Source organism: Lepidochelys kempii, chromosome 14, assembly GCF_965140285.1.
Source record: "Lepidochelys kempii isolate rLepKem1 chromosome 14, rLepKem1.hap1, whole genome shotgun sequence".
Classification (NCBI taxonomy): Eukaryota; Metazoa; Chordata; order Testudines; family Cheloniidae; genus Lepidochelys; species Lepidochelys kempii.
This window is the reverse complement of record NC_136393.1, coordinates 15,411,595-15,424,333: the sequence shown is the minus strand read 5'-3', so window position 1 is coordinate 15,424,333 and position 12,739 is coordinate 15,411,595. Positions and strand designations below refer to the sequence as shown.

General features: G+C 50.4%; 1 protein-coding gene across 1 annotated transcript in view; it reads right to left on the bottom strand.

Annotated features, from left to right (window-relative positions):
- Window positions 1-12,739, bottom strand: part of MYO15B (myosin XVB) — an 80,195-nt gene that overhangs the window by 28,749 nt on the left and 38,707 nt on the right. Inside the window, exons 25-34 of the mRNA XM_073310453.2 lie at window positions 10,824-10,881; window positions 8,893-9,023; window positions 8,139-8,234; window positions 4,972-5,207; window positions 4,707-4,885; window positions 3,838-3,910; window positions 2,227-2,424; window positions 2,042-2,139; window positions 1,747-1,844; window positions 1,420-1,507 (exon numbers count right to left, since the gene is read on the bottom strand). Of these exons, the coding sequence (XP_073166554.2) occupies window positions 1,420-1,507; window positions 1,747-1,844; window positions 2,042-2,139; window positions 2,227-2,424; window positions 3,838-3,910; window positions 4,707-4,885; window positions 4,972-5,207; window positions 8,139-8,234; window positions 8,893-9,023; window positions 10,824-10,881 (1,255 nt within the window). The remainder of the gene's footprint in view (window positions 1-1,419; window positions 1,508-1,746; window positions 1,845-2,041; window positions 2,140-2,226; window positions 2,425-3,837; window positions 3,911-4,706; window positions 4,886-4,971; window positions 5,208-8,138; window positions 8,235-8,892; window positions 9,024-10,823; window positions 10,882-12,739) is intronic.

Genomic DNA, 12,739 nt, shown 5'->3' with positions numbered 1-12,739 from the left:
GATTTCCCCCCAAACCCATCTCACAGACTTGCAATAATCATTAAGCTGCCCGTATGTCCCATGTTTGCAACAGCCACAGGTATTCCCACGGCACCGCTTGGCTACGCCCCACTGAGATATAACCTGGACTCCAAGCCAACAGGCAAAAAAAACAGAGAGAGAGAGAGAGAGAACGAACACACCCAAAGGCAAGAGCAAGAATCTGAATATGGTTCAGACTTACTAACCCTCTGAATAGCTTGGGATGATGGGGAAGGGTGGGAGGAAGCAATAAAAAGAGATTAAAATCCTCCACTCAGAGGCAGCCCATGCTGTGGAGGCTGATGGGTCTGTTTAGTGCTGTGGGAAGGACTAAGGTGGACCCGAGACACCACTGATGTGCTTATGGGGCGGGGGAGGGGTGAGCCATCTCCAGGTTCAATATGGAGAAAAGCATCAGACTCTTGGCAGGAGGAGACATTGAGCACAGCAACTCGGTGGTTGCCCGGGGCCAGTCTGACTCTGGGAGAGGAGCACGGTGGCACCCTCTAGTACAGGGTAGGTATAAAGGGTAGACATAAATGGTCAGTTTTCAGAATGGAGAGAGGTAAATAGTGGTGTCCCCCAGGGCTCTGTTCTGGGACCAGCCCTATTCAACCTATTGATAAACAATCTGGAAAATGGGGTAAACAGTGAGGTGGCAAAATTAAGACTCAGGCAGACTGCAAAGAGCTACAAAAGGATCTCTCAAAACTGGGGGACTGGGCAACAAAATGGTAGATGAAATTTAATGTTGATAAATGCAAAGTAATGCACATTGGAAAGCATAATCCCAACGATACATATAAAATGATGGGGTCTAAATTAGTGTTACCACTCAAGAAAGATCTTGGAGTCATTGTGGATAGTTCTCTGAAAACATCCACCGAATGTGCAGCAGCAGTCAAAAAAGCGAACAGAATGCTGGGAATAATTAAGAAAGGGATAGATAATAGGACAGAAAATATCATGTTGCCTCTATATAAATCCATGGTATGCCCACATCTTGAATACTGTGTGCAGATGTGGTCGCCCAATCTCAAAAAAGATATATTGGAATTGGTGATGATCTTGATGATCACTTGATGATCACCTGTTCTGTTCATTCCCTCTGAGGCACCTGGGCTAGATGGACCTTTGGTCTGACCCACTAGGGCCATTCTTAAATTATGTTCCAGGGCTACTCCCCAGAGCATTGCAGCCTCCCAAGGGGGCACGCGCTGACCCAGTCAAGAACACACTGTGAATCAATCAATCAGTCGAGCACGTGGCCTCACCTCGTCCTAGAGACCAGCTGGCCCACTCTAGCTCACACACCCCTACGGCCCAGCAGCAGTCCCTGACACAGCCTCTCCACATGCTGACCCAGGATGCTCACCCCACCCCCTCCCCCCTACTGACCTGCAGAAGGAAAGGCTCCTTGCTGAGTGGGTCCAATCTTTCCACCTCCTTTCATGCGTCCAGCCAGGCTCCCTCCATTTTCCATATCCTACAGAGAGAGAGCCCAGCGTTACACGGCTCACCAGGACAGGGGGTGGGGCAGATGGACAGACAGAGTGTGCAGCAGGACAGACAGACACACACAGGCATGCTGGGATCACATCTCCCCATCCCACCGAGCTGAACTTCAGGGAAGGAACATACAGAATGACACAGGCAGAAGGAGGGAGAGAGGGAAGGAAAGGCAGCTGAAGACAGACAGAGGGGAGGAAGCGGCATGAGACTTACTGGCACTCTGGACCCTTGATGGAGCACTGGGTCGAAGAGGTCATCCACATAGTGCTCTAGGCCTTTGGGGGTCCTTGGGACACCTTGGACTCCCAGCTCTGGGAGCAAACAAGGGTCCAATTACCAGTTAGGTGTGGAATAGCTCCCGCTCCCTTCCGCAGTCTCGTTACACTGGATACGAGCCCTCCCCCACCCCCTGCCTCCCTGAGTGCTGCTGGCTTCGGCCACTCGTGCACTGGGGTTCTACTCTGTCTGACTCCTTGGGTGCCTGCCTCGCTCCTGAGGAGGAGCTCACCTGTGTAAACGTTCTCAGTGTCCAAGGACGGCGGCGGAAAGGGAGGAGGGAAAGATGGAGCCTGAATGCCTGGTGCAGGAGGGATGTCCCAGTCCATCCTGTCGGAGGGAAAGTCAGAGAGTTGAGAAAAGCACTAAGTGCTGGGAGTGGGGATGTATGTTTGGGAGGCAGCGAGGGGCACTCACATGTCCATAGAGGCGCTCCGGGACAGGCTCCCCTCCCACTCGGGTGTGATGGGATAGTCAGTCAAGGACAGGGAAGAGTGGCCGGCCTCCTCCATCTCTCCAATGAGATCCAGCATGAAGTCACAGCCAGGCAGGTCCCACCACACCTCACCTCTGAGCATGGAGACGGACCACCCTCGAGGGTCCTTATCCAAACCCCTGAGAATGGGAGAGCAGGGAGAGAGAGGGAGAGGAAGAGAATGGCAGATTCAGCACAGAGGAACACCAGGGCGATGGGGGAAGGGAGGGAGGAAGACATGGTGAGAAGAAGAGAGTTCAATTTCCTTCCCCTAGCACCATTTTTTTCTAGTCCAGGCTGGTTATTCCTCCCCTCAGCAGACTGCACCCAGCCCCCAGCTAACCCTAACCCTCCCCCAGCATATATGGATCTCTCCTCATAGCCCCCTGTGAGGGACAGATCACCATCCCTGTTGTTCAGAGCGGGAGAGTGAGACACAGAGTGATTAAGTGATTTGCCCAAGATCAGATGGAGAATCTGGCAGAGCCAGGGACTGTACCCAGATCTGCCAATTCCCATGCCCCAAGGCCATTCTTTCTCTCCCTGGGATCAACGGTCCTCCCTCTCTCCCTGCGCTCTGAGCTCTGGGAGACACACAACTCCTCCTGACTTGAGAGCACTTTACTGGGCTCTGCCACCCAGGGTTTCACCAGCCCCATCTTGCTGGCCTGCCCAAAGACAGTGTGGCCTAGTGGATAGAACACAGGACTGGGACTCAAGAGACTGGTTTCTATTCCTGGCTCTTCCAGTAGCTGCTGGTTGACGTCAGGTAAGTCATTGCCTAGCCCCGTGCCTCAGTTTCCCCATCTTTAAAATGTGGACAATGATACTGATCTCCTTTGTAAAGTGCTTTGAGATCTATGAATGAAAAGTGCTATAAGAGAGCTAAGAATCATTATTATCCTCACCACCACCACCCTTTTCGGGTTCATCATCTGCACCCCTCCCCCACACACACACACACAAAGCAGGCTGCATCTGCACATCAGTGTCAAAAAGGAATACAGAAGAGAAAGTCATAGGAGGCTCCATGCCATATTGTGGAGTCCTTGATTCCACCCACCCACCTTTCAATCTCTTCCCTTCCGTCCAATCCCAACCACTTCCCACAGTACTAAACCATTCGGAGTTAGAACTGTTCAGTCCATAGAGGCTCAAGAGCCCAAGCTATTCACAGAATTCTATTCTGAAATAATGGTTGCAAACTCTCATGCTTCAGGGCAGGAGCCAACCACTAAGGGCCTGGGGTCAGGAAGAATCGTTCCCTCGTACTCTACAATTGTCCAGTATGGGATTTCTTTCAACTTCCTCTGAAGCAGCTGGTGCTGGCCACATTCAGAAGTGCGATCCTGGACTAAATGAGCCAGTCTGGCAATTCTTATGTTATTGGAGGTATAAATAGTGCAATCCCATGCACAGGTACTGGAGAGAGAGAGAGAGAACAGGTGATGGTGGGAAATGTAACTATTCCAGGGATGAATTTATTACTCCTGGCCTGCAGCCCTGCCCAATGTGAACCCAAAGAACAGCAGCACTCCCCCCTTGGCCTGTACCTTGAACTCAGGATCCAGCCTGCATACTGTTCCCCTGTTGTCCAGGACTCTACTTCAGCAGAGAACATCTCCTCTAGCCCAGGAAAGAGAGAGTCAGCATAGAGCCTTCCACAGAACCCAGAACAGCACAAGATGGCAGCATGCGGAGAGCCCTGTTGGAGGATCTCACACCCAGGCTGCTAAGGAGACCCAGAGGGGCCGAGAGCAGGTTGAGTGCTCTCTCTGGTCTAGCACATGGGGGCTCCATTACTGTGTGCTTGCCAATGCCAGGGCATTCTGGATCCCACGTGTGTAAGCTCTAATCAGTAGCCAGGTGCCTGTAGCCACTCGCTGCAGAAGTCCAACTTGTGTCACCTGAGGCCTGGTTTGCAGAGGTGCTAAGCACACACTAAGTTACAAAGGCAGTACGTTATAATAGAAACATTCTGGGGGAGGGAAAAAAGCCGGGAGTGGAGGCTCAGCTAATCAGCGAACAGCAGGGAAAGTGGCTCATGCTGGAGGACACAGAGCAATGGGGAGCAGAGGAAGTGGCAGATTTTGTCCTAGCTGGAGCAGGAACAGCAAGTGATGGCTACAGTCAGGGCACCAATCCCTGGTTAGATGGGCCAAACCCAAAAGAACTGAAACTTTGGATCTGGCTCTAGATGAGCCTCCAGCCTCTGTCTCTACAACAGGCAAGACCCTGAATCCGAACAGCCTCTGCCTTTGGGAGGGGTTGGGCACCGGGTTCAAACCCTCATGCTCATGCCAGCAAGTAGCACAGGTCTTGTGCCCACTTCCAGCCACAGGAAGGTGAGCCTCCTTTCTAACTCCTGCGTCAGCAGAGGCCTCGTAGGGGCTCGCAGTTGGGAAGGGCAGGAGCTAGTTACCATTATAGGTGAAGACATCCAGCACCATCTTCCCTCTCCTCTGGTTAGCGGTCCACTCCAACAGGGTGGGAGGATGGGCACGGGAGACCTCAGGGTCCGTGTCTGTCTGCTGCATTGCCATGAGGATCTTGCGCTGGCAAACGGCGTTGTAGCCTTCCAGCCCGTGGTCTGACACGAACCTGTAAACCAGGCAGCTGCCTTTAATACATGCTGCTCTTCTCTGGGAACAGCAATAAAAAAGGAGCCATCTCTCCCCCTTCCTTACTTCAGCAAGGGCTTTTCCAGTGCTGGCGAAGGGGTAAATGCGCTCAGGAGTGCAGCCATCAGAGTATAGCCTCGCTGGCTCTGCTCTGTGTCTGGGTTCTTCCACACCTGGCTGACCACCTGACTCAGAATCTCATTGCGCAGGGCTGGGTTGCCCAGTCCTCGGCTGGTGATGTAGTTACCCAGGAGCACTTCCTGCCAGCTCTGGAGGTTCCTGTCCCCGATGAACCGAAGGATCTAAAAGAAACCCAATGGAAAAGCAGCAAGGGGCTTAAATCAAAACATTCAGACCCAAGCTGCAATTGCAGGTACCTTGCACTTCCGGAGACATCTGAACTAGGAGGTTCAGTTGGCCCCAGGAGCCCTCTACAAAATTCAGATCTGAATTGGGGTTCAGATTTCAGGCACCCCCAAGGTTTAGGAGAATTCGGGAGGCAGCATGTCATGGGGATAGGGCATCAGACTGGGAGCCAGGACTCCTGATCTATATTCCTGACTCTGCCATTGATCTGCTGTGTGGTCTTGGGTGAGTCACCTTCCCTCTCTGGGCCACAGTTTACCTGTCTGTCCAGTGAAGGAAATGATGCTCACCCCGTCTTTGTGAAGAGCTCTGAGATCTATATATTAAAAAATGCTAAGTGTTATGGAGGCATTAGTAAAAACTCCATAGTTAAGGCTGGGCTGATTATTGCACTTAAAGCAGAGATTTGACCTCTGGTTTGTATGAAAAATACTGCACGTTTCCCAAAATTACAGCACTTCCTCTTTGACTACGGAATGAAGGTTCTGAGAATTCACAAGGAAACCTATGAATAAGGTTAGGAATCAAAATTATTGTAAAGTAGGCCCTTTACAAATTTTTAGCACCCAGGCTGAGACTCTTTTGTCTCCAACGGTAACAGAAGAGACTCTTCAAACTTCCTGTATGGACAAAACTCACTGAAATCTTGTACACAGGCCACATTTTTTAAAAGCATTATTTATCCTTTTCCTCATTATTTCCACTATCCTGGAAGTTTGAAGGGTCTGTGCTGATCTGTTAGTGAGATCTTTGGAGACAAAAGAAAGTTCTGATTTAGGGTACTAAATTTCTTAATTAATTAAATTAATGTGTAATTCAATTGAATCCCTAAAGTCATCAACAGATTTGCATGTAAATTCTCAGAACATCCATACTGTACTGAAAGAGTAAGTGCTGCAATTTTGAAGAAGATACATTGTATTTTTGATAAAGAGGCTGGATCCCCTCTTTAAACAAAAATCTCTACTCCTGTCCACGTACAAAAGCACCGCTACCGAAGACACCTCCATAAGACAGTAAAGCAGACAATTCCCTCCCAGAGACAATAGAACAAGGGTAAAGTCACAGCTCTGCTGTTTCAGCATAGACTGTAAGATTGAGTTGCATTTTTTAAAATATATAGACTCAATCACAGAATAAACCAGTTAGAAGGGAAGCCACAGATGCTGCAAAATGCAACATAATGGAAAGGAACAGCAGCCATGCCCAAAGTCTCATTAAACTTTGAGCCATCACATGCCTACACTGAGAGTCACTGCATGATTGTATTGCTGTAACTCCGACCTCCTTCACTCCACCCTTTCCCTGTGGTTTGTCATTCTCACATGTTATATCAGGTCTGTACAATTAGCCCCACAAAACACTTTCGAACATAAGCATTAGTATAGACATTTACATTTACATTTAGTACAGCCCTCCTACCCTGTGCAGTTTCCTCTCAGGACACTTGCCTTAAATATATCAGGTGATCCTGGCCATTTTTCCTAACTATTTTGAGGGCCCTCTTCAAACCTCCCCACCCTGTCTATGCATTCCATTGCTGGCATTGAAAAACCACTAGTGTTTTACTTAACCAGAGTAAACATAACAAACCTCAAAATGGTGCTCAGTAACCCTTCTACTTCCCACTGCTAAACTTACCAGAGCCTTTCCTTCCTGACCACAGCCCACCTTCTCAACCCCCTGTGATCCTGCGCCCTCCCTCCTCCTGAGCCAGCCATGACCCTTCAATTCTCCCCTCTGGGGGAGCTTCCATTCAGGAGTCCAAACCTCTGTGACTCTGTCCCTAACACATATGTGCTTTTGATCTCCATACAACAACATGCCCCAACAGATAATTTCACTTTACTCTAACAACCTCTCACGTCATACAATTTAAAGTTAACATAGTCCCTTCTCCGTCCACACTGGGTGTTGCCCCAAACCTCTTCCTCCCTCCCCCATTCACACACAAAACCCTCACCCAACCCAGGCTAGCTGGCCCAGCTGGGGCTGTAGGCTAAAGTGCTTTCACTCAAGCTGGTAACCCACCCCCTTTGCTGTGTGGATGCAAGCTAAACCACTAGAGTGTTGATTAGGTGACCAGACAGCAAATGTGAAAAATCGGGACAGGGGGTGGGGGGTAATAGGAGCCTATATAAGAAAAAGACCCAAAAAATCAGGACATCTGGTCACCCTAGTGCTGATAGCCCCGCACTGCCTTTCCACAATCTCCGCCCTCCCGCCCCCATGAACCCAGAAGGACAGACAAGTTCTCCCACCATTCACTGGGACAGAACCAAAGAGTGGCTCAGCTTGGTGCAGGACTAAGAACCATGAGATATGCCCCCAGAAGCCCATGCAATGTACAGGGGTGAGCACAGCACCAGTGAGAACACAGCAACTCACATGTGGCTTTGCAGCACAGCTGCTCCCACCCGGGTGCCCATCGCCAGCATTAACGCGTATCATTAGCCAATTTATTTCCCTGGGAAAGCTCAGCTCAGATCCCGCCCTCCCTCCTGTCTCCCAGCTTGTTTCAATGAGGCTCAGGGAGGTCAGGGGACCTGCCCATGGGCGCAGAGCAGGTGAGTGACTTGCTGGCTTATAAATCCAGAGTCCTCCTGGCTCTCAGTTCTTTCGCTGTCACCTCCAGAGTGCATGACTTTCCTTCTGGGGGTACCACTGCGCTCGGGGTCCTGTGAACCCCAGCAAAGCCCCTCCCCTTCTGGAGACAGAAAGCATCTAGAGGAGCACAGTGTCTGTATAATGTGCCTTCATATTTCACTAATGCCCCACTACAAAGGTGAGTGGAGTTACTTTGGGATTGTCCAATATTGTAGGCTAGCTCTGTAATGAACAGCTGCACCCCCACCCCCCGCACTCACCAATTTGTTGATCTCCAGAGCGCGCTGCGTGTCCTCGCCCTCCAAGCGGGTTAAGGGCTGCTGCAGGGGCTGTCCAAGGGCAGGGAAGTTGGGCTCCTAGGAGGTGAAAAAGGATGGTGTTCATGGCTGGCATTGCCAATGGCTGGAGCGTGCCACCCTGCTACAGGCCCTAGGAGAGAGCCAGAGTCCACAGCGGGACTCTGCATTCTCCCAGCTGTGCCAGACAAACAAGGGCAAAGAGCGGCTGAGGAGGAGGCAGATGGCTTGATGCGGGGCTCAGTCCTTTATCAGACTCCTAGGCAGAGTCCCTAGTGACAACCCAATGCCATAGACACAGCCCACGGGGACGCACAGCACAGACAGCGCACGCAGCCTCTGCGGGAGTGTCTGCAGTCCCCGACATTCAGGCACGTACCGGAGCGGAGAGATGAGGAGGTTACGGAGCCCAGGAAAGTGTCCTGACACAGAAAGTATGGGCAGGGGCGCTGGAACAATGTGTATAGTGGAGAGCCATTGAACCAAACTGTAAACCCTGAATATAATGGAAAGCCCTTCGAGCCGGCGGTGCGGCAGTTTCAGCACCTATGAGTACGTGAGAGAGTGGGGGAGAGGCAGAACGCTGTGGAACCTGGGGCAGACTGGCAGAGGCGGGGAGAGGAGGAGACAACACTGAAGCAGGGGGAGGTGACAAGCAGGGAGGAGGCAGGAGAGAATGGAAGAGTCCCTGTGGCTTCTGGCATCAGCAGCATCCTACCTGGAAGTGAGACTTCATGAAGGCGGAGAAGGGAGAGTTATTGATGTTGGGTGGGAGGGAGAGGTGGCACTTGGTCTTGACCTCTGGAGGTGAAACCTCCATGATCTGATTGGCCTGGGCATGGTGCTGACCTGTAAGAGAGAGAAAGAAAATGGACACTCAGCCTCCGGCGCAACTGGACACGGTGCCACAGACCCAGTTACCAACACACCCTGCCCACCAGAGACACCCACACCATCGCACAAGCCAACCACACCAACCTCCCTCTCTGAGACACCCACACCACCCATCTCCACCATCGCCCTCTCCCCCACCAGACACCCACAAAGTCTCCCTCCCACAGAGACACCTGCTCCCCCCCTCGCAGCCCTCTGCACCACTCCTACCCGAGACACCCACGCTATCTCCCCATCCCCACAGACCCCTGCCCACACACAGCGGAGAGGCTTCTCTGTTCACCCTCACTCTGCCTTTTCTCTAGCTGGGGTTGGAGTGACAGGACAGAGAATGGACTCAAGGCTCTGTTAGAAAGGGGGAGTTAGCAGAGCAGAGAGGGGTCATGAAAACAACACTTCCAGGATTAGCTCCGTGAGGGGTGTGGACCAAACCTCTGACGCCCACAGCAGTGAAGCCGCCCATAGGGAACGCCGCAGGCCAAGTCTCTGAAAGGGTTTCCATTCCTTCACAGGTGTATAAATAATGCTGGCAGTGTCCCAGGTGATAAATCAACCAGAGGTCACCATGAGTGAGGCCGAAGATAAGGGGTTTATCAGGGGCGATAGGACAACAATCGCCTCCCTGGCTGCAGAGACTTCCCCAAACAACACAGTTCCTGCACGTCTTCTCCAGCACTCCAGCCACGCTACTTTCCTTCCCTCCTGCCTCCTCTCCCTCCATTTTCCAAGCCAAGCACCTCCCGCTCTTCCACCTCCTCTGGTTAAACCCTATTAGTGCTCTAGGGGAAGCAAAAGGTTTTCCTGTCCCAAGAAAGCTTTTGAGATTTCAAAACTTTCTCATTCTGCACTGGGACGAAGTCAAGACCTTTCAGAAAAGTTCATGAATTGAAAACAGAGGTGAGCAGGGAAGGGAAGTGGGGAGAGAGGGAATAGCCTATTGCCTGGTGTTCAGGGCACTCAGCCGGGATAAGGGAAAGCCAGGTCCAACCTCCTGCTCTGAATCAGGTTATTCCTGGGATGTCTCTGTCTGCCCCTCTCTCTTGGACCAGAGGAATCCTTCCTGATGAAAGCTTTGTTGAAACAGATACGTTCCTCCCAAAAGTTTTGGTTTTGACAAATCAGCATTTTCCAATGGAGGGGAAAAGGCATTTTGTCAAAACATTCCCAACCTGCACGATTCACCACACATCTCTTTGGCTGCAATGCTTCATCATCTGCATCTCCTGGGGGATGCTTCCATGGGCAAGGTGCCTGGGAAACCCAGCACCGTCTGCTCATTGACAGGTGTCTTGCCCTGATGACTAATTAATTTGTATTATGGCAGCACTGAGGAGGTCCAACTGAAATAGGGGCCCCAATGTGCTAGGTGCTGTACAAACAGCAAGAGACGGGCCCTGCCCCACAGAGTTCCAACCTAAATATATGAGCCATACAAGGGGAAAGAGGCACAGAGAAGGAAAATGACTTGCCCATATTCCTATGGTAGGTCAGTGGCAGAGCTAGGGGGATAAAACCCCACGTCTCCCAAGCTCCAGCCCCGTGCTGCACCCGCCGGACAATGCTGCCTCTCTATCCCTGTATCTTGGAGGAGGCCCTTATACACATCCACCTGGCGTTATCATGTTTACATTTCCAACACCAACAGAGCAGATACGATATAGGCAAGAGAGCGTGCCGAACACACACACATGCAAAGCCACGAACACAAACACTGTGAGTTAGAACCGAGTGAGTGGGATGGAGGGGTTTTCTTACCTTTGGCAGAGTGCAGGAGCGCTGCAAGCTCTGCGGGGATCTCCAGCAGCCCCACGTCCTGAGGCGAGAGGGAGCAAAGAGTCAGCAATTGGAGTCACAGTAGCCAAAGAAAAATAAATTAATTGCGGGCAACACACGGGGTCAGGTGTTTTTACTCAGACTTCGGGATATGCTGCCACTGACATCAATAACAGTGTGGCTGGAGCCAGGACTTGAGCGTTTGAGCCAACCAGAGTAATTGGTGTGTGAGTGTTCTCGAATTTTATAAAACACAAGGAATAAATAAGAGTTGCAATGAAGAGCACACTGGAGAAAGGATGGGAAAGTAGGAAAGAGGGTCATTGCTGCTGAAGGTCAAGCACTACGGGGGGAAAGATGCAAAATGTATTGCATTTTGGTTATTTCTCCCAGGTCCAAGAGGTTCCTAGTTTTGCATAGACGAGACCATGGTTCTGGGTTTTCCCCCCACTGCAGCTGCTTTTTCACTATTTTACAGCATCCAAGAGCACTACCATACAAATAAAAAGAAAAGTGGCCATGAAGTTAATCGAGTTCATCTGGATTTATGAGATCGTAACCTGGCCCCTAGGGTCTGTCCTCTACTTCTCTGCACCTTGCATTGATGTGTACACTTATGCAAAGTGGACATACCTTGCTACCATTTCAGAATGACGCCACTCTGCACAGGTGTCATCGGGTATGTCTACACTGCAGTCAGAGATGCGACTGCAGTATGTGTAGACATAACCGAGCTAGCTTTGATCCAGCTAGCTCGTGTAACACTAGCAGTGAAACCACAACAGCCTGCCCAGGACCCTGGGTTCGTACTCCAGAGGCCAGCCCATGCAGCTGCAGCTTCACTGCAATTATTATTCAAGCTAGCTAGATCAAAACTAGTCCGATTATGTCTACATATGCTGCAGCCACACCTCTGACTGCAGTGTAGACATACCCAATGACAGTATTTGGTGCAAAGCAAAGGAGAATCCAGCCCTGAGGTCCTTTCGCTGAATTTCTTATACTTATTAGGTCTGATTCTTTCTCCTCTAGTTGAGTAGCACCTTGCTAGGTCAGAAATCCCATTCATTTCAACAGGCAAGTCACCGGAGTCCAAAACCATCTCACCCACAACATCCCCACTGCTATTTTTAGCATGCTAACTCAAGCAGAGCTAGCGTGAGTCTGTCCACCTGGACTGGGAGGCATGCTCCCAGCTGCAGTGTAGATGTACCCGAGTAAAGCACACAGAATTTGGGCCTTTTGTTTTAGCTCTGCATGATTAAGCTGCTCAGTAACTGATCATTTTGACATCTCTTTCCTTTCTGTCATGACATTTCTCTGGGCAGCTATTACTAAAGACAACTTCCCATATTTTAACCAGTGTGGTTTGGCCAATCAGTAAAACATCTGATTTTAAAATTACCCTTGGTGAAGTCACTGGAGCGTCCAGGAAACAGATCGTAACATTTCCAGACTTGGATCCATGTTTTAGAACACATGGTTATCTAAGGATTGTTACCAAGGCATGCCCAATTGTGGGTGGCAAATCCTCAAATGCAGACAATTTGCATGGTTTCAGGTTTCATTGCAAACTCAGGCCTGGTTTACACACAGTTTTTGTACGTGTGAATTACGATAGTTGGAGGCAGGGGGTAACTGAAATAGCTGTACCTGTACAGTCCATGATATGGATGCAGTTATGCTGATATTCTTTATTCCCCTTTCCATAAGGGAATAGCTATAGCAGTACAAGACACCTTTATTCCAGCAGAACTGCGTTATACCACTTCAACGAGACAGGTAAAGTGGTACAGCTTTCTAGTGCAGACAAGGCCTCCATAGATGTATCATATACTTCACTGCCATCCACAGCCCGGGACAACCTGACCTCAGTTTCAAGCCAGCCTGGGCTGAAG